Source organism: Engystomops pustulosus, chromosome 3, assembly GCF_040894005.1.
Source record: "Engystomops pustulosus chromosome 3, aEngPut4.maternal, whole genome shotgun sequence".
Lineage (NCBI taxonomy): Eukaryota > Metazoa > Chordata > Amphibia > Anura > Leptodactylidae > Engystomops > Engystomops pustulosus.
Window position 1 is genome coordinate 167,731,857 of NC_092413.1, and position 27,670 is coordinate 167,759,526.

General features: G+C 38.4%; 1 protein-coding gene across 2 annotated transcripts in view; it reads right to left on the minus strand.

Annotated features, from left to right (window-relative positions):
- The window catches only part of SCHIP1 (schwannomin interacting protein 1), a 290,784-nt gene that overhangs the window by 72,156 nt on the left and 190,958 nt on the right, over positions 1–27,670 (minus strand). Inside the window, exon 1 of one of the 2 annotated variants that reach the window (XM_072142913.1) lies at positions 13,900–14,234. The exons of the other annotated variant lie outside the window; for it this stretch is intronic. Within the exon in view, the coding sequence (XP_071999014.1) occupies positions 13,900–13,905 (6 nt within the window). The 5' untranslated portion in view covers positions 13,906–14,234. Of the gene's footprint in view, positions 1–13,899; positions 14,235–27,670 lie in introns of those variants that run through there. 2 annotated transcript variants of the gene reach the window in all.

The window sequence follows — 27,670 nt, forward strand, 5'->3', positions numbered from 1 at the left end:
ATATGGGGAAATGTATTTTTATGAATATTTATGACTATTTTTTCTGTATATTTGTATTTACTTTATATGTCCCCCATGAGGTCATAAAAGACCCCTGGAGACATTTTCACAGTTTTTTATTCTTTCACAAGTTTTCCCCTGTAACTGGGGAATCTATAAGAGCCCCAATTACAGGGGGAAAAGACCCTTTGTGACTGCTGGTTTGATCAGACCCAGCCGCTCTGACTAACCCTTTTAGACCCGGTGGTTAAGAGTCTATAGAGCCAGCGGCAGTGTCGGCTCTGCTTCTCTATGCATTGCGCAACTTCAGTGCGTTGCAGTGAGGAGTGGGGAAGGGAGAAGCAGTAATAAACTGCATCTTCCCTGTTCCTAGGGTCCCCGGGTCTCTGGAGTCCCCGAGCGTCTAAAGCCAGCGTGTGGTCCGAGACGAGTTATACTGTCAGAAACAGATTCCATAGGAGTGGTCCACAAGTAAGTGTTGTGCTTACAACCCAACACCTTGCAGGCTGATTGGTATTTGCCAGAGAACCCCAAGATTGGCAGATTCAACAATGCCCTGTGCTCTGCACATTTGGGAGAAGTTATACACTGAGCACATGAGACAGACGTGACAGAGTCTGGTGACGCGTGGAGAATGTTCTGCTGCTTTCAACATCCTCCAGCACTACCGGTTTTGCAGTAGGTCAGTAAGGTTGGACATTTCTTTTTAGGCCGCACAGCCCTTCATGTGCTAGCCAGAGGTACCTTGGCTGCCAGAAGGTACCGACGCTCAGACCCATTGTGAAACCATATGCAACCTTCTGATGTGTGACAATAGTAGACCTCATGTGGCTGTAGTGTGTCAGTAGTTCCTTCATGATCAAGGTACTAATGCTATGGACTGGCCTCCTGTTTCCCAAACCTTAAGCCAAACTGAATCCAACACGATTTGAGAACATCTGGAACATCATGTCTTGTTCCATCAACCAAAGCCACATTATACCACAGACTGTCCAGGAGTTGTCTGATGCTTTAATCTAGGTCTGGGGAAATATTCACCGCCTCATCAGGAGCATGCCCAGGCATTGTAGGGAGGTCATACAGGTACATGGAGGCCACACACACTACTGAAATTAACCATACATCTGAACCATTCACTTACAGCACCTATATGTATCCATATTTCTACACCACTGTTCTAAACTGCAATTTTTAACAATTTAAATTGAATACTTATAATTACTAATAATTAAATTCTTTTTACATGACAGGAGGGGAATGTCTTTACATAAGGTCAGCTCAGACACAGATCAGTGTCAATTGTATCTCTCAGAAACTTTCACTTATTCTAGATGCATGCTTGTCCGAAATGATCCATTACAACCGGCATGTAGTTGTGATCCCTAGACCACAGTTTATCAGAATACAGCTCATACCTGATTATGTTCAGCAAATGGAATGAATTGGTGCCTGACCATATGTATCCTCTGCTAGTATATGTCAGCACTGAACTGACCATGTCTTATCCATCTATAAGGAGATTTCTTCTTTTCCCCAGAATGGATCATGTACTAGAGAAATGAATGACTATTGATAAGATTCCTATAAGATGGATGTTTAAAATTATCTTAATAGATTTGGATTCTATCTTTCACTTGCCAGAGCATTGGGTCTTATATAAATTGTAAACCATATTCATGCAATCACGAGAGACAGTATATGTAGTCTGACAAAAATCAGTATTTCTCTTTCCAAATTAAATGCAGTTTCTGTGATAGTTATAAGTTCTCCGTTTCTTGCATTTGCATTAATGCCCTCCTGTGTATTCAGTCTCTGACCATGTGATGTGGATTTATATAAGTAGTATTCAATTACAAGTACTCAGATTATTCTACCAGATTTTGTGATGACCTCATTGTCCCTAGAATACTGGAGGAGATCTACAATTTTATCTGTTTAATAATTGACTTTCAGTAAAGGAAACAGCAGATCGCAGAATAACCCACATGTTAAAGGGTAAGCAAGAGGGGTATGAATGGAATGTAAGATAAGTAATGCATTTCCCTCTCCTACAGAGCAGCTGGCTAATCCTCTGTGATTTATTCCAAAGGAATTAAACTGAGAACCAGGGGCGGCTGGCAAACCATAGTGTGTTTGTTTTGATCCAGTAAGTTCCTGAGGCCTCCCTTCATATACATGTTTTCACTTCATCCTTTATATCTGTACTGAGCTGTGCCATCAGTCCTCATTAGACCTGAATTATAACAGGCTGACATGTCTGTAAGACAAAGGGCTTGTGTTTGCAAACTGTCTTTTCATTAATGACTAAAAAAAAAGGTCACTAACCATTTAATAAACATAATTATTAGTTTCTTTTGTTTAAATAACACTACTTATGGTCCATATTTGACTTGTATTCTGCTTTTTTGCAGCGTTATCGCCAGAATTTCCAATTCTCACTTACTACAAATCTATCATGTCTCCCATACACTGCACGCAGAAAGTTTCCTCTGTTCCATAATTCTCTCTCACTCGCCAATGAAAGACAAAGCAAGTAGGGGATTATAACACAGGCGATTTGGGCGGTAGCCCAGGGCCCAAGCCTTCTAGGGGCCCATGGCCACCAAAACCATCCACTACATTTTATACCTTCACACATGAAATCCTCATAATCTGTCCAGCTCTCATTACAAATGCACACATAAGCCATTTTGAAGGTCCTAAAACAACAGATTGAAAGCAGGCAGAAAGGGCCCATTCTCCATTTCCCAAGATTCCCAGTTTGATTCTAGAAGCCTGTGTAGGAAGTGAATTTCAGACTTATAGAGGTTATAATATTCATAAAGCCCAGGGCCCATGGCAGGCTTAATCTCAACCTGACTGCAATTGATGTGGATAAAACTTTGGGGGTGACATAAAACCTTCTTATAAGCTGCTAGCTTCAGTTCCTGTTCATTCTGATGGCATCCCCTTCCCTCTTCATAGGTTGCTTTGGGTTGCTTTGAAAGGCTATAACACTTTTTAAGTCAATAATTTTGAGAATAAAGATAGATTGAGGAGAGAATTAGAGAAATAATTTCAATTTAGGACATGGAGGGGAATATAGGAATGCAGCCTAATAAGTGCAATTTTATCCTCGTGTGAGTGTCATGACAGCTGGAAAAATACAAAATTAAGTCAGTCCGTCCATTGCAAAGCCAAGACATGAAAGTCCATGCAAAATATTGGAGTCGATGAGGTGGCCCATCAGAAGTCATGCCAAAAACAGCAGTGTAGATTGTATTTATGCTTCATAATAATGAGATCAGAGACAGCCATGCATGCACCATGCCACACACATTACACTATTGTAGTCTGGAAAGGTGGACCAGAAAATGTAAGGGAGCAGCGACTTCAAAATTGCCATATTGAATATTTAGTACTCTGCTTGAGTTTGCAAAACAGTGCAAAAAGTGGACACTTGAAGATTGGAAACAGGTAATTTAGAGCAATGAAAACCAGTAGACAGGGCTCTGATGGTGGCAAATGGGTCTAGGAGAGTCAAGAGAAAAGGGGGCTCACAAATTAAGAAATTGAAGGTACTATGATGGTTAGTGCAGGGAGCCTGATAATTATTTCACAGCCAAAGGTGTGACTATGACCAATGGTGGGCATTATGCTGAGCTATCTGTGAATATCCCACAAGATGTGTTACTTCGTACAATCCTTTAATTTCAGTATCTAAAGGACGACATAGTTGACTCCACAGTTTCAAGACCTTAACCCAATCAAACACTTGCGTAAAATCTTTATTTATACCCATGTAAATCACCCTGTATGCACCAACCTGTAGAAGATCTGATCGCCAGAACTCTCAGAGGGTTCCCAGCAGTGGAAGCCAAAAGATTTAAAAGATGCTAACAAAATGCTACATATTTTAATTTTTAGGAGCAAAAGACTTACAATACAGTAAAATGACAAGACTCTGCATAACAGAAGCAGATGCTAAATAGTTGCAAGTCCAGTTTATGTATTAGATAGGCCAAGATTATGGTAGTCTTGTGTTAAAAGTTGTAGCGAATGGTGAGGAATGGAGCCTCAAAGTAAAAAACACATGGTTGTCCTTTTGCTTGTCAGTGTATACTTTGTAATTACAGGTCTTGTTCACTTCTTCAGCATATGTTATGTTCTTGTCTCCGTTATCTACTCTCCTTTGTCCTGGGTTCTGTATAAAATGTACACAGCTAAAGCTCCCTCTGGGGGCCAACACTGCGAAATATGAAAAATGATTCTATAATTTCTAATATTACCTCAAATTATAACAACGATGATGATAATAATAATGTTAATACTACTATAACTACTAATAATTATTATAATAATATTAATAAGAAATCTTTATTTCTATAGTGCCATTATATCACTACATAGGGTGCATATGCAAATGTGTAAAGCAATAAAAAATACTTCCAAAAATTAGTAGCTTATTAAACAACATTAATAAATTCACATTAATAAAAAGAAAAGTTGAGTTATTTTGGTGACACATTTTCCTGTCACCAAGTGATTGACAAACAGTGGGAGGTAGTGAAGCTATGAGATTAAGGCCTCAAACGGCCCATTTTAGGTATGTGCTCACCTCTACTATCTCCGTAGGAAATGAGAGGCCGCACCACAATTCTGGCCAGAAATAGGATCTTCTCTACAACTTGCAGTGTGGCCGCTCACTGCACAGTGACCAGGTACTATACACCTCAACAAGGCCATGAGCTAACTACCGTTTTTGTAGCCAGCTCTAATCACAGTGGAAATTTCACTTGACTGGGACTCTAACTCAGATATATATGCCGTTTTCATCCTGTAGGTGCCAATCCACTGATTCTGGAATAGTTGGAACTTTTTACCGTAGCAACGGGGTTGTTAAAAGGGCTAAGGTTGCCTTCCTTTTGTAATGCTCTAAGTAAAATGGGAATACTAGTTTTGGTTTACAATTCTAGTTTATTGATGTTTTGAATTTTATGTAACTTTAGTTGGTAATACGCTATTTCACATTCAGTATAAGCAGACAGTCCTCCTGCGGAGACAGGAGTGAAGACTCGTCTGTGTGCCCTACTTAGGGCTACCATATTTGTGAAAATTAACTTGTATAGGAAAAAATTAAAATAAATAAAGAGTTGATTAAAAAAAAGGGGTTGTTGACCAAGTTAACTTTAAAACAAAATTTAGACCCAAAGGTTGGCCACCAATATGCAGCACTGCAAGTCCCAGCCTTTGTTTTACCACGGTTGTGCACGTAACTGCTACAGCCAAGTAAGAGGGTCTTATAATATAGAGACAAATACTCCCTATGACAAGCATGTTTTTCATAAGGTCGATGGTTATGGAGTATTTATTGCAGAATCTAAACAAACAGCAGCGAACAGGGCATAATCCTCATTTTTTATACTAGGCTTTAGCAACGGCTGCGCACAAAATCTAATAATGGAACGCAAGCCAAGATCTCTCTGGAGTCTTCTGTATCTTTTAGGCATCTTAAAATTCAATCTGTACAAATGACTAACAACAGAACATGTCACTTTCTACCATTCTCATTTCTTATAGGGTCATGACATCCTTACAACCGGGGGTTGTCTGTATGTGTTTGCTATTTATCTTGAGACACAAAATCGCTCTTTAGAGTTTCTGCCTTTTTCTTCCACCTATTCATGTCATACTGATTTCTACCAATTTTACATGTTTCTTTTGATAGTTGCGCCAAGGATTTGCAAATGAAAATTCTTTTTTATATCAGTGAATATAACATTTATCACTTACATGCATGCGAGGGTGAGAAATAACAGGTTTAGCGTGTGAAAATAAACAGGTTTTTTATTTTTAGCCATTGTATGACATATAACACTAACAGTTCTATCCTTCAATGTCATATCAGGAAAGAAAACTATTACATTTCCTGATATAGACTTTGTTCCTTCAGAGGAGAGGATACCATGCTGTTGTCAACTGGTGACTAGAGTTGATTAAACCTTTATGCTATGAGCCCTACACAACACTAAAGAATTATAGAGGTAACATATTACCAACGTTAAAGCGTATTTAAACCTTTAAAACTATTTTTTATTGCTATAATGAATATTGCTTGTAAATTAAAATAAACTAGTTTTATATACTTCATTAAATAAAGCAACTTCTATGTGTCTTGTTTCTGCTCTTTCTCCTGTAGTGAGCAGTGTATTTGAAAGGCTTTGCTTTGCTTCAGACAGATAAGAGGGCTAATGATTAACTCATTCCATACCTAAATGATCTTTCCCTTATTGATTTATCTGAGGGTGTTAGACTATCCAGGTACTGTCAATAAAGTAATAAGTTGTTGCAAACATTATCAGGTTCCTTTATCTCTCAGCAGTCAATGGATACAGGACAGAAAACTGAGTTAAACAAACTGCTTAAATAAGGAAGAAAGGCAGAGGAAAAGGAAGTACACAGGAACATATTTTGGGGCAGTTTGGTGGCTTGGTGGTTAGCATTACAGCTTTGCAGTGCTAGGGACCTGGGTTCATGTCCCAGGGTCAACATCCGCAATGAGTTAGTATGTTCTCTCTGTATTTCCTCCTGCTTCTTCCCACATTCCAAAAACATACTGGTAGGTTGTTTAGATTGAGAACACCATGGGGACAGTGACCAATTTGTCAAGCCCTGTGCAGCGCTGTGTAATCTGCGTGTGCTTTTTAAAGGAATTATTATTATTTCTTTATTAAGTATATTACAAAGCTTACTATTATCATCTGCTCTATTCAATTCTAATTTTTTGGTCAACAGTTTGGTTTCACTTTCATTGTATGGACCTTTAACATGGAAATTTCGAATACTAAAATGTTTCCAATGGACACAGCTGCCCATATTGGGATTTTAGCTGTATTTTGGATTACAAAATTAGATTTGAATACAAAAATACTGATAAAATGTGAACTGATCACAAATGCAAAATATGTGTTTTTATTGTGTGGTTTTGCTTTTGTAAATATAATAATTAACTGAAAAGTCCTGTTTTGTGGAAATACGTAGGCAGTTTTTCATGTGCTTTTTTCTCAATGCACAAGCAATGCGTTTTAACATTTTACAAAAACAATGCTTGAACCACATCTCAAATACCATTTACCATTCACTGTAACTGATCACTGCATGAAGAGATTTACCAACTATAAAAATTTGAATAAAAAGTGATCAAAAGCTTTGGCTCATATATATTGATTGCACAGGTTGCATGTTTTGTATTTGCATCTTTAAGACGTGGTTGAAATTGATTTAGAAGGATGACGTGGTAGGATGCAAGAGCACAGGAAGGTAATTCACATTATTATTTTATTATTGTCCATAGTAACAATTTTGTTAAATAATTCTTCGGGGCACTTGATCTACTATAATTTATTTTGGGTACTATATCTACTAATTAATTATTCAGTAGAACAATATATCCAATGTTATATGTTTTAGGGGAAGCTAGATAAAATACTGGGGGCACTACATAACATATAATTCATTCTGGGAGGCTTATGTATGAAATGTTAAGTATTCTGTGTGCACTTTATATGAAATGTAATTTCTTTTAGTGACTATATGTCACTATATAAAACTTAAATGCATTGCAAGCATACAAACATACAATAATGTTTGTATGTTTGTATGCTTGCAATGCATTTAAGTTTTATATTGTGCGGGTAGGTGATCATGTTGCAGCCTACTGGCTGTGATGGATCATGTGACCCGTATTCGTGCCCTTTATCTTGAAGTTTATTGCAGTATCAAATAGCCATGAATAAGGATATACTTGCTATCCGAAATGCATAGACATTTATACCGACTCAATTTGCCATCCATGTCCTATTTTTAACCTTGTATATGCTTGGTATTTTTCAATAAAGAATTTCTACATTTTATGAAATCCCTGGAGTGGACATTTGCTCTTGAAGCCGGATTGGTCCGTCTTGTGTGTTATACTCCATTGAAGCTGGTGGGATTCGTGCTCGAGCCATCCACCTGATTACCTGCTGCACCGAGGTGAGCTGACAATGCCCTTTGTTGTTTCTAAACAGTATATAACATTTTTATTTCTGCAGGTGTTTCATATAATATCATTATTTTTCCTTGTACAGTATATATTTATTCAGGGGGCAATATAATGATATAATGGGGGAGATTTAACAAGCTGTCTAAGTTTAAGAATGTGCTTGGTTTCCCATGGCAACCAATTACAGCTCAGCTTTCATTTTACCACTCCACAACTCCTCCACTGTGCCTTTGGTGAAAAGTGTAGTGCAGGCATCCCAGCCTAAATCTGCCTCCTCAAACCTTTTTTGCCTTTGTCTGTGTTCGCTCCGCCCATCGCCACTTACCTCTACCCATCACAGGGTGCATAAAAAAAATAGTGACGGGACCTGCTGAATAGACAATGCTTAGGGTAAGGACAGGAAGTGGACGGAGAGAAGACTTCCTATGTGCTCAGGCTGAGATTTGAAAAGACAATGAGCTGTCAATCAAAAGAAGACCCTTTGTCTACTCATTTGCATATGAGAAAAACTGCTGTAATTAAGTTGCAATGCCTCAGTTGCAGATCACTTTTGGCTTTAAAACCAGCAGAAATTACTTCTGTGAGGGGTAAAAATCTGGTGACATGTCTTCTTTAGTCTTTAGTCTTCCCAAAGCCATCTGGAACCCCTGACTCTTGCCAGTTTCCAGAACTTGGTCATTTAGGTTCAAACCATGTAGAAAAAATGTAATATCTAAAATTGTGAACATTTATAAACCTATATATAGGCTCATTAATTAACCAGAGGTTTGTAAAAAATATTTCCAAAGAATGTTTTGTTCTAGTTGAATTATGTTCCAGATATAAAATGGACTCTACAAGGCATGTTTCGCTAGTTTTGTAGCTTATATTTAGACATTTCTGGAGGCAGTATGAAGCTTCCGCTATACAATCTGCTGCTCCTAAAATAACATGGACAGCTGGACTTTAAATACTCTGTGTGTTCTATGCCTCCGAACATGAGTTCAACTGCTGAGTCAACAGAAACAGGTTGCGAACATTATGAGTAATGCCTTGAGAAAAGTGAAATTAAGGACTATGATGACTTTGTCATAAAACTTTATGAAGCAAATTATAACTTTATCAGCTAATCATAAAATATCTGAAAAGCACAATAGCAATGTAGTATTGGCAATAGTATATATGTATAGCTGGCAAAAAAATTAGAATGGAAAAAAAACCCCATAAGCATTGGATAAGCATGTTTAGTTATTTTTCATGTATTTGTACTTGTATTTGTTCTACTTTTACATGAGTTTGTCAATATCTTTGATAACAGTTGGTCCTATAGAAGAATATTTAAAGTGTAATTAAACACTTAAACAAAATTGCATAAATAATTAGAACAGATAACTAATTATATTCTTTTGTCCCTCTTTTCCCCCTGCCTTTCATCCACGTTTTCAGCAATTAGCTAAAAAGTCTTCTGTTTATATTTGTTCAGTTAATGTAGTAAAAATAATAAGATAGTTTAACCTGCCTCCTTTCCAGGAAAGATCCCCAAGTCACATCGGCATCATTATCTATCCCCTAGTCATACAGTGACTCCCTTCTGAATAGGTCATTGTACTTCAAGCAAATCCTGTGCTACCATGGGCCACTTCCTTGTTCCAAAATGGACAGAGAACCGTGTAATTTGGGGTACATTTCACATAAAATCATTTATGGGGGCTATTATGGCAAAAACAATAAGATAATTAATGAGGAGCATTATTAATAATAATAATAATAATAATAATGTATATAGTGCCCATTAATAAACCATAATGAAGTCTCTAAAACTTTTTGAATGAATTTGCCAAGTAAATATCTGAGTAGCATTTTGCTAGTAGTAAAAATCAATAGACATAAAACCATTAAGCGTTTCTTCATTCATTGATTTTCCATAGTGTGTCTGATTATGTAAATCCACTTATATTTACAATAGCCAAATGAGAAATCCAAAATAGTGCTAAACTAGGATTTCTACATTACAGAGACCTAATTGTTTGCTATGTACAATAGTATTTACTCTTAAACTTTTGAAAATGTGTTAAATTCAGGCTTCAGTTTATCATAGTATTGACTGCAAACTTCCCTTAGTAAGCTACTCTTTCATTGTGCATAAATCTGGTTAATGAACTTTTATTTTTCATCGTCTCTCTCTCTCTGGTGAAAGCGATTTTTATTGCTTTATATAAACATTCCATATGTTACCCAAGTGTGAGCTTCCCACGACCTCTGTCCCTACCTACTTGCCAGACTTGTGCTAGGGGGCAAGCGCATCTGAGCTGCCCCAGAAGTCGATTGTTGCAGTCCTGTTGCCTCCTTTTTGCCTGAGTAAAGCACACCATGCTCAAAGAGGCTGCTGGTCTGTCACTTCAACATTCTTCCGCAGAACATCACACCTGAGAGAACTGCTCTGCAAAAACTTCCCCCTGCAAAAACCGTGGGGTAAGGAAGGTGCAAAAGGTAAAAGAACTCTGACATTACTATTTCATTATAATAGTGTCAGCTTTTTACTAGATGGTAAAATAGTGGGCAGATTTAGGCTTTGGCTAGACAGTGTAACTGCTGCAATCATAATTAAGCTTGACCACCATCAACTCAGTAGTTTAATTTTACTATTACATTCGAAAGCCCATAGCCATTGAGTGCCGTGGCCAAGTTTCTGGTTATTTGTGGTTGTCAGGCACGCTTAGCAGTATTGCTAACACAGTGAACAACAGCTATTCCATATGGTGGCCACTTCTATATAGAGGTACACCTAGCGTCAGCCCACCAATACCACTAGATTCCCTCTATCAACGGATGACAGTGAGAACATTTAACGAGAAATGCGGCAGGATTTTCATGGGATCGCCAAAGTGGGGCTTTGGGATATTTATACAAGGATAAGCTACTGAACTGCCCTGTAAGGGCAGGAGTTTTTGTGGGTGCTACGGTGCAATACAGAGAATAATTTCATAAGTACAGGGCCTACCTCCTGACCCTCTCCTCCACCCTAGCAATGAGAACTACCTCATTGGTAAGACACATCTTTTCTATACTTTTTTGACGGTGATATATAGTCATAAGGAAACTGAGGTGATATCATTTGTATCTAATTGCCAGTTTTACAATTGTTTTTATATGTTGATTATAATAAAGGCTAACTTTTAGAGTACAGTTACACTTGCTTCTACAAACACAAAGGTTGTCTGGCCGTACCCTTATGTCGTAAATTGCAACAAAACTATGTAGATGAATTTATCATACTCTGTTATCTGGTGGTCGAATGCTCTGGGGAATAATTCTATAAAAGTGCTATAACCTGTTTAACTTTTATTAACATTTTTTAAATTTTTTTGAACAGCAACATACATGCACATATACAAAAAAGCCCAAAACTCCCAACACCTCCATCTACCCTAGGCGAAGGGTGTCTCAAACTCAAACTCTACATCAAATCTTCCTTAAGCGTGCAGACATCCAGTGTTTTCAATATTGGAATAACAATAATAATAATATAATATAATAATCTATAATATAATAATATCTCTTCTATGCAGTGTGTCTATGAATTTGCTTTTGTCTCAAAGCTGCTGTGACTCATTGCTACGGTCCCTCCTGCATAAAGCTTCTATGTAATCTGTCATCTCTTTCAGCCACTGCCCTGCTTGCCAGAGTGATGGAATTAAGCAAAATGTTGCATACAAAAGCAGATTTGGAGGGAAGGAGGAAGGATGGCAATAACCAAAGTAACAAGAAAAATAAGGACTTGGTCAAACAACATATATTAGTAAATACTATTTTTCTATGATATATTTAACAATTGACTTTTTGACGCAAATTATTGCTTTGCCAATACAGTTTCCATTTGTAATACTTCAGTGAATTAATGAATACTATGACACCAATAAATCCACTTGTACCGATCAGGAAAGATTCACATAGGATATAAAGAAACTGGTTTTATGTCTTTTTCCATATGCTGTTCTAGGAGCTGAAAAATATTTTGTTATATTGGCTTAGGTGCATATATGTTTCTATCTGTGCCATTTCATAGAGAAATGTTATAAATAGGATATAAGTTTACAACATAACGGTCATTTGTAGAACTGGATGGATAGCTGACCCCAATCATACACAGTAAAATCAGATGGAAAAGAACTGTCAGAATCTTGCTTCACATTATTGTAATCACAGTGTTACAAGGCAGGTATTACTGCATATTAGCCAAACTGTGACATCTATGATCCCTCCTGCTGGCTTTCGTTCACGATTTAACAAGAAGAATATAAAATGATATTCTGCTTGCTGCTTTCTAAAACTTTTTGGAAGCCAGCCATTATTCATGCAATTGCATTATAAAATGTATGTCATGGAAAAAAGTCACACTTACTGGGATTATCAATCATAGTGCCAACTGGCTTCTATGTAATTCACTGGACTACTGTATACTGTCAAACTCAATACTGTATATTATACTTGTAATAATAGCATGAAGAAGAAGTATCTATACTATGGATAGTATTACTATAGTAATATATAATAGAGAGAGAATCATTGTGTCCTAAGGAGTCTGCTTACCCTGCCTATATACATATTGTAGTACCAATCTGTAACCTGTCTATCAACGTAAAAAAAAAATGGTAAAACATATACTAAAACATTGCTACTGGATCACAATGCATTAGATAGTTGATGCAGGTACCAGGGCTTTCCATGAGTTCACATTCAAACTACCAATATTATTATAATTGCCTACTTATCCATTTGCAATGTGGATAGTTGTCAGTTACCACTGTGAACTACAGTCCTGCAATATCCTCCATTAAAGGTAATCTGTCACTGATGGGCAATTGACACGAAGACATATCAAAGACCAATAAAACCAGGAAACTGGACTGGAGGACAAGATACTTGTTAATATTATCTCCCCTTTCTGCAGTTGTATCATTGTAAATTATGCTACTGTATCATTCTAGATATCATGGAGAGAATATTCAAGTGTTCTCCTGGCTGGAACAGCAGTGGAGCAGAGATTTGCTATTTCCAATTATCTGCTGCTTCTAGACTAATTCTGAGTTGTTTTTCACTTGCTCATGTCCTGACCTTTGAGGTGTGCACATCTATTGAGGAATCCTGGGTTATATTTAGCATCTTTCCATCCCATCCCACAGTCAGACTCTGCCTTGCAAACAAATTAGTGTTGGTATTGTACCATAATCTTGGATGTGGCAGAAACGTATCACTATTTAAAGCAAGTCTTAAAAGCTATTGAATATTTTTGGTCGCAGTGTATTCTTTTCCATTGTTTATTTGATATTGGAATGTAGAATATATCATGAATTCCCTATGTGGTGGCTAAATATCACTGCACACATTGCACTCCTACATATGGCACATTGATATAGCACTATGCCTCTATGACTTATGATTTATGTAGTCAGAAGAGGTACTAGTGCAGGATTTGCAACACTGGAGATCATGGTGACCTTTACTGAGTTATGGCTTGTCTCCTGCCTTACATAGAACAAATAGGAAATGTCTACTAGAGATCACACCTATTTATACCTACTTGCTCTTATATTATCAAGTTAAAAGATATATTATGTCATTGAAAGGTTACTTTGTCAAAAGACAAAAGACAGATGAAAATTCATGGATCACATAGGAATATTTATCATTGCTTTCTATTCTATTCGGTGCAAGTGCAAAGTAAAGGTTAAATCTCCTAACTCGCTGCAGGAAGCAATGTTAGAAAGCTATGCTGGGCTGCAAAGTACATTTCTAATAGCTGTACCTTATCCGGACATACAGGAGGAAATTCATAGGGAACTGACTGCTGTAATCTTATGGAAAGAGAAATAATAAAGGAATCCATTTGTACTTACATTCATCTTCTATGTGTCTCCCTTTCAAGTCATTTTATAGAAAAATCCCAATCATTGGTAGATAGCAGTGTTTGAGAGGCATGTTCTGCACCGACTGCCTGTCATATTGTTCATCGCTTCCCTTTCCCTTCAGAGACCATTCCTTCTGGACTTGAACGCTCAGTTCAAAAATAGACTTTAATTCACTTCAAACATTCACGCCTTAACTCTTTGCAGCAGCTGCCAGCGTCTAAGCTAGCAAGATGTAGCTGCAACCAATTTCAATACAATACCCCCCTCCCTGCAATGACTAGACTGTGCCTGGGGTCTCCTGAACTTGTCTTAACCCTCCAATTTCATGACGATTTCTGAGCAAGGCTGGAAGAGCGAGAGCTGATCGTTCCAAAAGCCTTCCCTATTTCATTCATCAACCTTGCAGGGGGAAATGTGTTCCTGATATAAATTATTCATGAGTTCAGTTCTGCTAGACCCAGGACATGGTGTTAATCATTAATAGGTTGTGACTTGCTTTTTTTAAGCATAAAAACCTGATTTCATTGTTAAGATGATAACGTTTCCTCAGTGTGATGTAGCATGTATAGAACTAACTGGTGAACAATGGTTCTTATTTGTTTTCTTAAATGTGTTATCTATTGTATGTTTGAACATTCTATCTATCTATCTATCTATCTAAGGGTGCTCTTGGAATAAAGTAATTCACTAATTTTGGTGTGCCACCACTTTTTGATTTATATATGTGAAGGATCTAACAAACCCGGAGGTTGAGCAACTAAATTGTCTAAACTGGTGCAGCAGAACTCTATCAATCTATGTATCTATGTATCTTTCTATCTATCTACCTATTTCTCCATGTATCTATCTATATATCTAGGTATCTGTCTGACTATTTTTGTCTTATACCCTCTGTAAAAATATGGCATTTATACACCATAAGCTGACTTCAGTAGTTCTTATTTAATGTTAGAAGTTATGATTGATAACATCATCAAATTATGATTGATAACATCATCGACCGACTTATAATGTCCAGTCTATAACAGAAATAGAAGCAAACCATTTCCATAGCAACATAATGAAATTCTAGTAACCCTGTCCTATACTTGTTCCTCTCTGGAAGTACAGTACATAGAGCAAATCATTTCAGTGGATGGGAGGCTGTTTTGTTCCCCGCTGTTTCATTTAATACAAGCTTGACTTGTCCTACACTTGGCTAAATCAGCCTCAAAATACCCTCCAATAAAATTAAAGGCTAGGACATTTAGTAGGAACTTAATGAGCCCATTGTGTTCTGGAGTTAGGATGTAACTTGAACAATAGACATTTTAATACCGTTTTATACTTTATAGTAGTGTTTTAATCTATAAACCACAGAGCGCTTAAGAAAGCTGTAGTGAGCTGACGGGGGAAAGAAATCACACTTGTATCTATTTGTAGGGGATTTATTTTTAGATAAATGAGATGCATAAATGTATCTAAAGCTGATAAATATAGCAGAGACACAACCTCTATAAACAACAAAAACAACATTTAATTGTGTTAGCAAACCAATTGTAGTTGTATTAGCAAATCATTATTCTTGTGGCCTACATTTCCTGATGCATGAAAAAAACAGTTACTATCTTAGACCATCAAGTTAAATGGGCAAACCCAAGCAAGCATATGAGGAAACGGAAATAGAGTAAGAAAAAAACATCTTTATTAATTAATTTTTAACACAGCATGATAAAAACATCTTAAAAATCAGGAGTATGAGGAGAGATAGAAGTTTGTACACACCAGGAAGTATGGTATACAGGAATTCGGTAATTTGACATATAGGGCAAAACAGTAACATGTATAAAAACATTTGTATTATATGCGCCCCCCATCCAGTACACAGACATACTAACAAAGGAGGACGTGAAAAACATCCATAGTAGTATACGTTAGGTGCTGAATAATGCACATCTGTGAACTGGACACCTGTATGCACGGTTACCTGGTGAACAAGGAACCCCAATGCGCGTTTCAACCCGCCGGTCTTTCTCAAGGGACTTTCTTAAATGGGACTGATCTGCACAGGGCTGCCATAATAGGAATAGCCACTACTGAATGTAAAATATTGCAGGGATCTGGCACAAGAACAGTTAACCCTTTCTACCAGCTGATCAGGGTTTTGATGACCTATCTTAAAGTGAGGTAATCAATACAAAGTTTTGGAAAATTCTGTTAAAACATAGATGTATTTGATCATAAGGACATTGTTTGCTATTTGAACTGAAACCTAGTGCAACGACAGTAGCTTGATGTAATTTGTGGTGAACTCTAGTAATTTGCCATTGGCTGTATATAGTTTCCGCTCTCTTTAGGTCCTTAGCTGTGTCATGTGATCAGAAAAAAGACTGACCCATTAGTAGGCGAAATACTAAGCAAAATTTAGAATTCAGACCAGTGGCTGAACTAGGAGATGCAGGGCCCCATAGCAGACCTTTGAATGGGGGTCCCCTTACCCCCTTAAAAATAAATATTTGTAGACTTACACATGTGAGTTACAATTACACAACATGTATGCATAAATACAGCATATACACACATACATACTGTACAACATACACCCATGCATCATATACACAGACATACAGCATATACACACACACATACAGTACCATATACACCCATGCATCATATACACAGACATACAGCATATACACATCACATATTCATACAGATACAGCATATACACCCCAAATGCACAAAATGCTGCGGCCCCCTGACACTGTGGGCCCCATAGCAGCTGGGATGGCCGCTACCCATGTTGTTGATTCAGACCTAATTTGCACACAAATAAATTTCAAACATGTTTAGCACCTCATTTATCACATAGTTTTTACACATTTTAGGTCAAACACAAGGCCCACAGGGTAAATGCTTCGCCCCGACCTCATAACCTGATGCAGATTTTTAAAGGGCTGGATATTCACCAGTGCTCCTGCTCCTCGCTCGGCAAAGGACAATTCATGAATGGTTTAGAGGAGAGCATTACTTCAATGGCACGAAGGAAAGGCGGGACCTTACTTGGTTGAGAGGAGAATGTTACATTTTTACAGTATTACAAGTGCCATTTTTGAAGACAAGCATACGGCTTATGTGGCAAAAAAAGAATTAACATATGGAAGGACGGCAAATCCAGCATCCAAAAATCTGACAAAAAACTGTTAAGACATAGCCAAAAATGTAAAAATATGGTTTACGTGTTCCTTGGTCAAATTGAGTTTGACACCTGTTTTAGACACAAGTGGAAGTGGCTTATGTTGTAACAATGTGCACCAAAAATGTTCAAAACTTGGAACATAATTCCTATGGATGGAAAACATTTTTTCTAAAAATAAAATAGAATTGACAGATAAACCAGGCTAATATTATTCTTCTAAAAAGCTATAGAATCATAAAATGAAAAATGTAGAGTGTTTTGGTGATAGAAAAATACTTGGATCAGGAAAGTCAGAAAAGCAGACAGATCTATTTAGAACTTGACATTACTATCATATAGTTTGCTCTCTCTCTCTCTCTTTCTCTCTCTATATATACACTGTTACAAGTTCACTAATGACGCCCCCTCTTGCAGTTAGGTGGTTTCAAGTCATTGTGAATATTTGACTTTTGCAGATTCTCTGTTGTTCAAGTAACCACCAGTATCATATATGGGATAATTTAAAGAAGCTTATCCATCATCTTTATAAGCCTTGCACCATTCTTTACTTTAGTGCAGTGAGCACTAAGTAGTCTGATTGAACTCCAAAGTAGCATCTATTCAGCACAGAACAGAGCTATTGACAGGACAGACTTGTCACTCAAATCCATTAAAATTCTCCTGCATCTATTCCCTACAGAAATCTAAAGTGTAAACAGCTTTTCCGGAACACCTTGAGAACATAAAAGCACTCTAAGCCTTGATTGGAAAATGATTCCAGCCGTTGCCTTCAAAGCCCATCCTGCTAATTCATTGAGCCTGATTTGTTATCTCTTATTAAATGCAGGTGTTTGCAAACCCTATATGTCTACATTTAAAGAGTAAAATAGAAAGCATTATTATACATTCAAGTACCATCATACACCAGCACATTGTGTTTCAAGAGCCCTTACATATTCCTGTTGTGCAATTTATATGTAGTATATACATCCTGTGACCTTTATTTGATAAGAAATCCACATCCTCAATACCCAATACAAGTTTCTAATGGGAATGGTCTGAATCCTATTTTCTTGTATACAGTGTATGGGGAGTTTGTATCAGGCTTCTTCTGCCCCACACCAGTGGCTTATTTTTTCCCTTTCTGTCACCTCCAAGCCATGGGGGCATAGGGGTACTCAAAGGAAGGGGGGCGCAGCCGGGAGGAGTGGGTCAGCACAGGGTGTGCCTGTCATATATAAAAATTTGACCGGCTTCATTTATTCCTATGCCAGGTGGGGCCTGGCACAGAAATAAATGCTGTGCGGGTTATCATACGCCAAGACAAAGCCAAGTCAAAACAAAGGTACATATGCCCCATTGTCTGGTTCCTTGCACTACTTTTTGTGACTTTTTTCTCTCAATGGTAACAAAACAGTCTCAAATAGTAGTACAAGAGACTGTACCATTGGGGACATGTATCTTTATTATGACTTGGTTTTTTTTCATTTCGTTTTGCACATTTTATAATTTTTCCGCCCTTTTGGGAGTATTTGCACATTTTTATTGTGCTGACAACAGGGTCTTAAAAAGTTCTCCGGTGTGTGTCTGTTGAAGTGTTCCTTATGTATGTTTGCAAGATAAATGTTTTCTTTGGTTTGCGCCTTCCTCACCACCTATTTTTGGGCAAAGTTTTGGATTTTTTTAGGTTGCAATCAAAGTACAACTGACTCATACTTACATCTATACATGTGGCTAAAGAATCACAAAAAATTTTAAAAAATGGCCAAATTTAAGATGGTGAAACAGTCTCCATTTTGTGTATGCACCTGCTTTTGTAAATAGGTTTATATTAATCCCTAATGATGTGGCATGAAAAGACACTAGTGACCCGGAATTTTAAGCTAATTTTTGTACGCTGTGGTTTGAGGGCCCCAGTTACAGGGGGAAATAACCACCTGTAACTGGTGATGCAATTCAGAGCCGTACTGGGTCTGATTACACTCAGCAGTTCTGGTTAACCCCTTTAGAGTCTGCTCCTCTGTGCATAGTGCTACTTCATGGGATGCTGTGAGGAGTGGAGAATGGAGAAGCGGTAACAAACCACATCTCCCTTCTCCCTAGGGTCTCCGGGTGTCAAAGACTCGTGAGGGATCAGAAGAAACCTCAGTGACATCTAAAGACTTTGACCTGCATCCGCTGACAGCTACAGTCAGTGGGCGAGCAGAGAGGAGTTAATATCTGACATTTTGTTGTTTGGCCACAAGGGGTCACTGTTTACCACAAGATGCCAAAGAAACAAAACCCCTTTGGCAGTGACCTAGTGACCCTGTTCCTCAGATGTTCCTCAGAGGTGGAGCTTGAGGTAGGAAAAGTGTGTGGCAGCCATCTTAGTAGTGCGGTACAGAGGCTTGGAAGTAGAAGGACTGCTGACTGAGTGTTCCAGTATCATCTATGTGTGAGAGAATTCCCCAAGGGACCAAGGAGAACTAGATCACAGACTGTGGCAGAATTCCAGATCTGAAGGAGAGAATTGGGATCAGGAACTCTGCTGAGAGGACAAGTGGCAGCATCAGTGAAGTCACATATTTGCTGGATGAGACCCATTTCTAGCTATTTCTGAAGTTTAAGGTACCCAACAGATCTGGGTCAGTGAGAGACATGAGGCCCCTGTGCAGACACATTGGGTAACCGGGCACGCACCGCATTACTCACTTGGCGCCAAGTTAATAGTGACTGTATAAAGGCCTGTAGTAAGATTAAATAGGTAGTGTGTAAGTCACAGGCCTCCTCGCTACAGAAGCTGATTTACTGTGTACAAATCCTATTATACTCTGTCTGAGGGCAGAGTGTTCATTTGAAAAGTTAGTAAGCTTTTGTGTAATACCACTGGCGCCCCTATATCACATTCACAGAATTGTGTCACTGGATTAGGGTATTAGAAGGTACAAGCGGCTGGCTAGTGCCGCCTGCAAATAGGTAAAATTGTAAAGTACCGTATATACCGGCGTATAAGACGACTTTTGAAGACAGAAAAATCTTCTGTCTTCTCTGGGGTCGTCTTATACGCCGGTAATCGTCTTATACGCCGGTAATGACGGCGTATAAGACGATCGCGGTCGGGTCGCGCTGCATGGAGAGGGCTCACGGGCTGAGCCCTCTCCATAGCCGGTAAGTCTTTGCTGCATATTGCAGCAAAGGCTTACCGGTAACACCCGCGATCGGTGCTAGCACCGATCGCGGGTGTTTTCACAGCGATGGCTGCCGGCAAAGCTGCCGGCAGCGTCAAAAAGATGCGCATGGGACATACTCACCGCGCCGTCTTCTTTCTTCTGCTATGCGCCGCCATGTTTTTCCCCGGGTCGGCGCCTAGTATGACGTCAGCAGCGGCGCGTCATACTAGGCGCCTGCCGGGGAAGATCAATGGCGGCGCCCGGCAGAAGAAAGAAGACGGCGCGGACATCGGGGGAGCATCGGGGTGAGTATATGATTATTTTTTTTTAAATGCTGGGCTGTATACTACTGGGGGCTGTGCTGTATACTACTGGGGGCAGTGCTGTATACTACTGGGGGCAGTGCTGTATACTACTGGGGGCAGTGCTGTATACTACTGGGGGCAGTGCTGTATACTACTGGGGGCTGTGCTGTATACTACTGGGGGCTGTGCTGTATACTACTGGGGGCTGTGCTGTATACTACTGGGGGCTGTGCTGTATACTACTGTATGCGTTGGAAAAGGGGTAGTCTTATACGGCGAATATATCTTAAACTCTATATTTTAAACAGGAAAGTAGGGGGGTCGTCTTATACACCAGGTCGTCTTATACGCCGGCATATACGGTATTTGGAGCGCACACCAGAGGGCACCATGCTGTGTAACACAAGGGTCTCAGCTTCATGGCTGAGTGTATGTATATATGTTTAAAGTATTTCTTCTAAGGACCGTTAAGAACTTAAAGGGATATTCTCATCTGGGCATTCACATTTAATTTAATATGTAAACATTTCTTCAATTGGATGTTATTAAAAAAATGTTCCTGTGTGAAGATAATTACTCATAAATGTAGCCATGTTGTCGGATAAGACCACCCCCACATCATTTCATATACAAAAAACTTTAGTTTATTTGTGCAATCGTATCCAAGGACACAGTCTTGTTTCTAAGGGACCATATGATTACATTTATGAGAAATTATCTTCACATGGGTAAATTTTTTTTAACAATATGTAATTGAAGAAATGTGCATATGGCAGAATAATGAAACTGAATATCAATGCTTAGATGAGAATACCCCTTTAAGTAAAATCAGATATTTTTTGCTAACCTAAGTTGGAGTTGCCATTCGTGTCTGTGACTTCGCTGTATCCTGGGGATACCGCAGTACACGGCTTACACAAACACACAAAACACAAACTTACACAAACTCACAAAAAATAAAAAAAACTCCTACAAAGCATTGTCAGGCAATTACCACCATAATTATTTGTAGTCATTGAATCCTGGAAGGTTTAAAAATTAAGAATTTAGTTTATTGATAGCCTACTCATTCGCATTTAGTTATACATTATTTGATATACCTTTGCATATATTCTTTTTCAGATACATTTGGAGTATGAAGCTGGGAGATACTTGTCTCTTTATATTTCAGGCTTTCTCTGATATTTCTGTACAATAGTTCTGTAATTGAAAAGCTTTATGATTCAATAGATGAATGATGGATTTTTATTACCTCTTCTGTTATACACTCGCATTAGAGGTGCAGATGGATGGACAAACACTGTATGAGAAGACATGTATACTAACAGACAAGACTGTGCTTTCCAAAATCATTCCATGGCCTCTTATAGAGAAACTTTGGACAACCAGATTCTGCTGTCATTTTATTTTAGTACTGAAGTTATTCCAGATCTCTAGATACAGTTGAGGTACAACAAGCAGCTGCTATGGTGCCTGTGGGGGTGGAAGGAACCCAGTGCTGAACTCCTCTTTCTTCCCAGCATAGATCCATAGATACCTGAAGTTACCACTAGGGATGCTTAGAGATTTTTACAGATTCCATTCCGTTAATTGGTGGCTGGATTGAAAGGGTTTTCTAGGAAATCTTGAAAACCCCTTGTGGAGGAGAATGGGACATGGGTGTCAAAATATAAAAAGTATAATTTCTTCTGTACATTCACCTGGTCAGAGAATAAGATGGTCATGGGACATCACTTACTGTTGCATTACAAGTGCTATCTCGTGGTCTGCCATTTCTGGCCAAAGCAATTCAGGAACTTGCCGTTGGTTTTTCCAAATTTCTAAAAAAAACATTTCAATCTGCTGTGCAGTACAGTATATTTCCTGGGTTGAGCAGACCCAGTAATCCTCAGGAAAATGGCAGAGGGGGTGGGGGGTTGTCACCCCCATAGGTTACACCTGCGATCCATGGCATTTAATCTACTGCTTGAAGTCTTGTTTTAGGTCCCCTCATTACTATATATTTCCCTATGTAGCCAGAAACATACTATATAGGGGGAATTCATTAATCGTCTCCAGAAACTTTTATGGGTGGGCGTGGTGTCGGGAAAAGTGGGTGTGGCTGGTTGCAAAATAGGCAAAGCGCCACAAAATTAAGGAGGATCTAAAAGTAGAACTTGGCAGTCTTAAACTGCAACAGCACCAGACTTGTGTCCTGTAGCCTGTGACACATGGATAAATTCCACCTATATGTATTTCTCAAACGGTGGATTTTAATATGTGTCAGAATAGGATAACACAAAAAGAAAATGCTGGGATATTTTTAAACATATAAATTCCCTGTGTGTTGTTGTACATTTCATGTTCCCTTTAAAGGATGAGCAAGTCACAACTTTTCTTTTTCAAGAAAAAACTGAATATTACATAAAAACAATCTGTCGAATGATAAACTGCCACAGAGTGATGGAAAAAAAGAGTCTCAGGAATAGAATGAAAATTTCCTGGGTCTGAGATAACAGGACAGTTCTGTAAAGTCTCTTTTTATTCCAGAAAGGTATAGATTACTTATCAAAGCAATCTGGGGCAGCCTAATCCCTAGAGGCTCACGCCGAAAAATCCAAGAGTACAAGCAGATTGTCTCAGTGCTGACCTAGACAGGGGGTTTTTCGTCTATTTGTCAGTCTATCTCATCTAGTCACCTTTGAAAAATGCTGATTCGGCTTCGTTTACACTGTAACTCATCACCCTCCTGCTTAAAGAAAGAACATTCCCTTTTTCTTGGCATCTACCTGATCATTTTGGATGACAGTGTTGACTATACCTCAGAGGGAAACCTGCTGACAGATGTGAACCAGGGCTTAGTGAAAAATGATGTCTGGAAGTTACTTCTCAGTATGAAGCTGTTCATTTTAGCAGTTTTAATTAGTAAAAGATAAACAACCAGTCTCCCAGTCATTGTGAATGTGTAATTTCATAGCTGATGCAAGAAATAATTACCATAATCATTTGTATCAGAGGCTGAAACGCAACTGTGTCGCTGAAGATACGTCACTGCTAATTAAAACCTTACATATGGATAGCAGAAATGGTTGTGTTCCTTAATATAACATTTAGGTAAAGTCTATTATTGTGATTACTTAATCCATCACATAGGAGATAGTGACTGTATAACATGACTTAGTTAAATCTCTCCATTGCTGAAAACACAGATGCCATGTTTCTTTGATACAAAAGAAATCATTTTCCATATTATACAAAAAACCTTTCATAACCGTATTATTTTAAAATGAGGAAGTCTTAATTGAGCTAAAAGGTCATAAAGTAATAAAACTATGTTACAAGCTACTTAGGTCTGGAACATTCTGGTTCACTTGTATTTATAGTTACCAATGTAGAGTATTGGTATTAGTATTAGTATAGATCCACATCTAGCTGTGGGCAATGTAATTAAAGTAGGAAATCATTAAAGTATTTTTTTATTGCAGAAAGTAAAAGTATAGATGATATTAGTAAATTTTTTAACATACTTTATTAAATAAAGCAGCTTCTCTATGCCTTTTTCAACTCTCATTTCTCCTGCAGTGAGCAGTGTATCTGAAGCCCTGTACACAGCAGAGATATAAGGAAAGGGGGATGAAGTTTAACTCATAACCTTAGAGTATTTCACTTGATGATTAAGCCCACTAAGGATATTAGCCTACTGTCTATAAAGACTTAAAGCGAACTTATCATCAGATTTATACCCTTAAACTGTATGGCTGGTTCCCATGGAAGACGTCATACTGTGCCCAATGCTTTTTTTTTTTTTTTAAATATTTAAAAAATCCATAGCTCAGATATAGCTTAAATCTCTTAAAAAAGTAGCTGGCACCTTAACTTGAGACTTACCAAATCTCAAGGGGTGTGTTTTCTCTTCACTCATCTCTGCTCCCTAATTCCCTCTTCCCTCAAGAATGAGAGAGACGTTGGCTGTGTATAACTCACTGAAGAGAAAGCAGCTACCTCATTTCCTCTTGAGAAAAACACATATGGGACTCACATAGGCTGATTTGCATACTGGGTGAGATAAATTTGGGAGAATAATGTGAATGTTTATAGACATGAGGAAGAGCAATTTAGGGATGATTGCATTTTTGTCTAATAGCAGTTTTTAAAAATATGTTTATTAAGTTGGGTTACATTTACTGGCAGGTTTCCTTCCAGTCATTAGACACTATGAGGTTCCCTTATCTCTCAGCTGTCAGTGGATACAGGACAGAAAGCTGATTTAAATAAGGAAGACCATATAAATATATAATTATATATCACATGTACATTACATGTAATTATAAGTTTATTATTGTCATCCATTGATTTATGAAATTTTGTTAAAAGTTTAGTTACACTTTAAATCAATTGTAATGTCAATTATTTGGAAGTTCCATTCTTAGAAACAGTTGTACATGATAATTGATATACATGTTCCCAATCATGGAACAAAAATGTCTTATTGCATCATTTAGGTAATATGTTTTCTACATGGTGTCAGAATGTTGATGTGTAAAGCGACATAAGCCACATACACCTGCAAAAAGGTAATACAGAGACCAGAATGTGAATTAGGTCACACTGGAAGCTGTTTTCCATGTGTTGGTTTCTTGGAAGACCTGGTACTGGACTCTAATTGCTGGAGTGGAGACAAAAGCGTGATCACCACTCCAGATGAAAGCTACTACATTCTAATGGGTCTTACACTGCACCCGGTGTGTAATCCTTTAACCCCTTCCCGACATTTGACGTAATAGCACTGCATAGCCGACACCCGCCTCTAACACCCACGATCGGAGATTTCTCCAATCGCGGGTGTTAACCCCTAAAACGCCTCGGTTGTGCATTTAAATTGCATTTAAAGTCAATCGGACCCCCTCACGGCGCTTACCGGGGGGGTCCGCAGCTCTAATCGCAGCCCCGGGACTGCCGGTGCCCGGGGCTGCGCGATCTTCCTCCGGAAGCCGGGTCCCTGCCTTCTGGCAGGACTTGGCTGTAAGACACTGGGCATGCGCTCAGTGAACGTGGTAAAAAAAAAAAACCAAAAACTTGCCAAAAATTAAATTTTTTAATCAAATTGCTTTACAAAAAATGTTCTAAAAAGTGATCCGAAAAAGTTATAAGCACCAAAATGATACTACTGAAAAGAACAACTTGTCACGCAAAAAATAAGCTCACAACCAGCTCCGTCAACAAAAAAATACTATAGTTATGCTGCTATAAAAATGGCAATACTAAAACAAATGCAATTTTTTCTATTCTAGTTTTCATTCAATAAAATTGGACAAATATAAACAAAACTATATAAATGAGGTATCACCGTAATAGTAGTGATCCGTAGAATAAAGATAATATATTATTGTTATGGTACAGTGAACACCCCCCCAAGAAAATGCTAACAATCCAAAACAAGAATTGATGATTTTATTTTCCTCCACACGTAAAAAGTTAATAAAATTGCTTCAATAACTAAAAACCCACTAAAATGACGGTATTTTTACAGTGCATCACATCTCGCAAAAAATAAGCCCTTATTTGTCTAAATTGCTTAAAAAATAAATAAAGATTGTATAGCCTATTCCCAACGCACGTTGTTATAGAACGGTGCGGCGGGTAGTGACTTGCCAACACGGTGATCAGGGCAAGATCCACGGCCATCCATCCTGCCCCATGGACCAGAAAGGTTACGTCCCCCCCACACCACCAGTTCATGATCGCTGCTATTGGCTCATCAATTCAGACCAGCCAATAGAAGTGAATTTACTATGACGTCAGTAATACCGGTCACTATGTCTGGAGACACGGTGATCGGGGCAGGGTGGCGGCTGTTCCTGACAACCATCAATTTTGCCTTGCGGTCCAGAGGGGTTTTGTTGCCCCCCTCTGTCCATGTTTGCCGCTATTGGCAGGTCGATTTGGTTCAGCCAAAAGCAGCAATATTCGTCACAATGGGCATCGCTAGGGTGAATAAGAGCAACACTTGGCGATAATTTCCCTACGAAAAACGAAGATATGGTACAAAAAAGCTTGCCATGTACATTGTACAGATTATGCTGTACAACTCTTACGAGCTGTTCCAATGTGCAGGTCCTGCCGTATCATTTCTCAGTTTTCAAGAGGAAGATATTAGGAAACTAATATTGGGACAAGAAGGACGGGGCCCCAGTACCTCTGGTTTAGATGTTCCTGTGTTTTGCCAGGACAGCATTTTCCCGGTGAATTCTGCTGCTTATAATGGTAGGACTCAATAAAGAGTCTGTTCCAAAAGAGGAGTTAGGATGGACACTACATACTACTAAGATACCTGCGACAACTCCAAGTGGGACAAAAGTTTAATTGGTCCCCTGGTATATTCTACCTCCTTATACGCAACACATTCACAATTCACGCCCAACCTGTTGTGAATTCTGTAAAATGAATAATTGTAACAACTGTTAGGTCACGTTGCTTCCTATACCCCTTGATTATTTCATAAGGGGCGCCACATAACGGGCACTGAACTTTCCAGAAATAATTGCAATTTCCATCTTGGACTCCATTGCACATCGTATTTGGAAACCACATATATGTTCAAAATGCTCATTTCATCACGTGTATAACCCTACACCACATATTACACCTTGCTATATTTCCCAAGGGGTGTACATTCAACAATTAAGGTCACTTTTCGGGTTTTCCTCTGCTTTGGTACCACTACGGCTCTCCAAATGTATCCTGACACATGTGAAGGATTTCTGTCAAATTTGGCCTCTAAAAGACATCCCTCTTTTCCTCTACTGTGCGCCCACAAAGCATTTTATATGCACATGTGGGGTACTTCTACACTCGGGAGAAATAGTTTTACACCTTTTTCTGGGTTATTTCATATATTATCCCTTGTGGCTTACAAAAATTAGGGGTAAAGTGACATTTATAGAAAAATTTTCACCTTTTTAATGTTTAGGGCCTAATTGGATCATTCACCCGTAGGGGCAAATACATATATTACACATCGCAAAATTTTCTGAGGGGTGTGCGTTCAAAAATTAGTGGTATAAAACTTTTCGGATTCTTATCTGTTTTATACCACTAGGGTTCTCCAAATGCATGTCAAACATTTCTGTCAAATTTGGCTTCTAAAAGGCAAATATCCCCCTTTC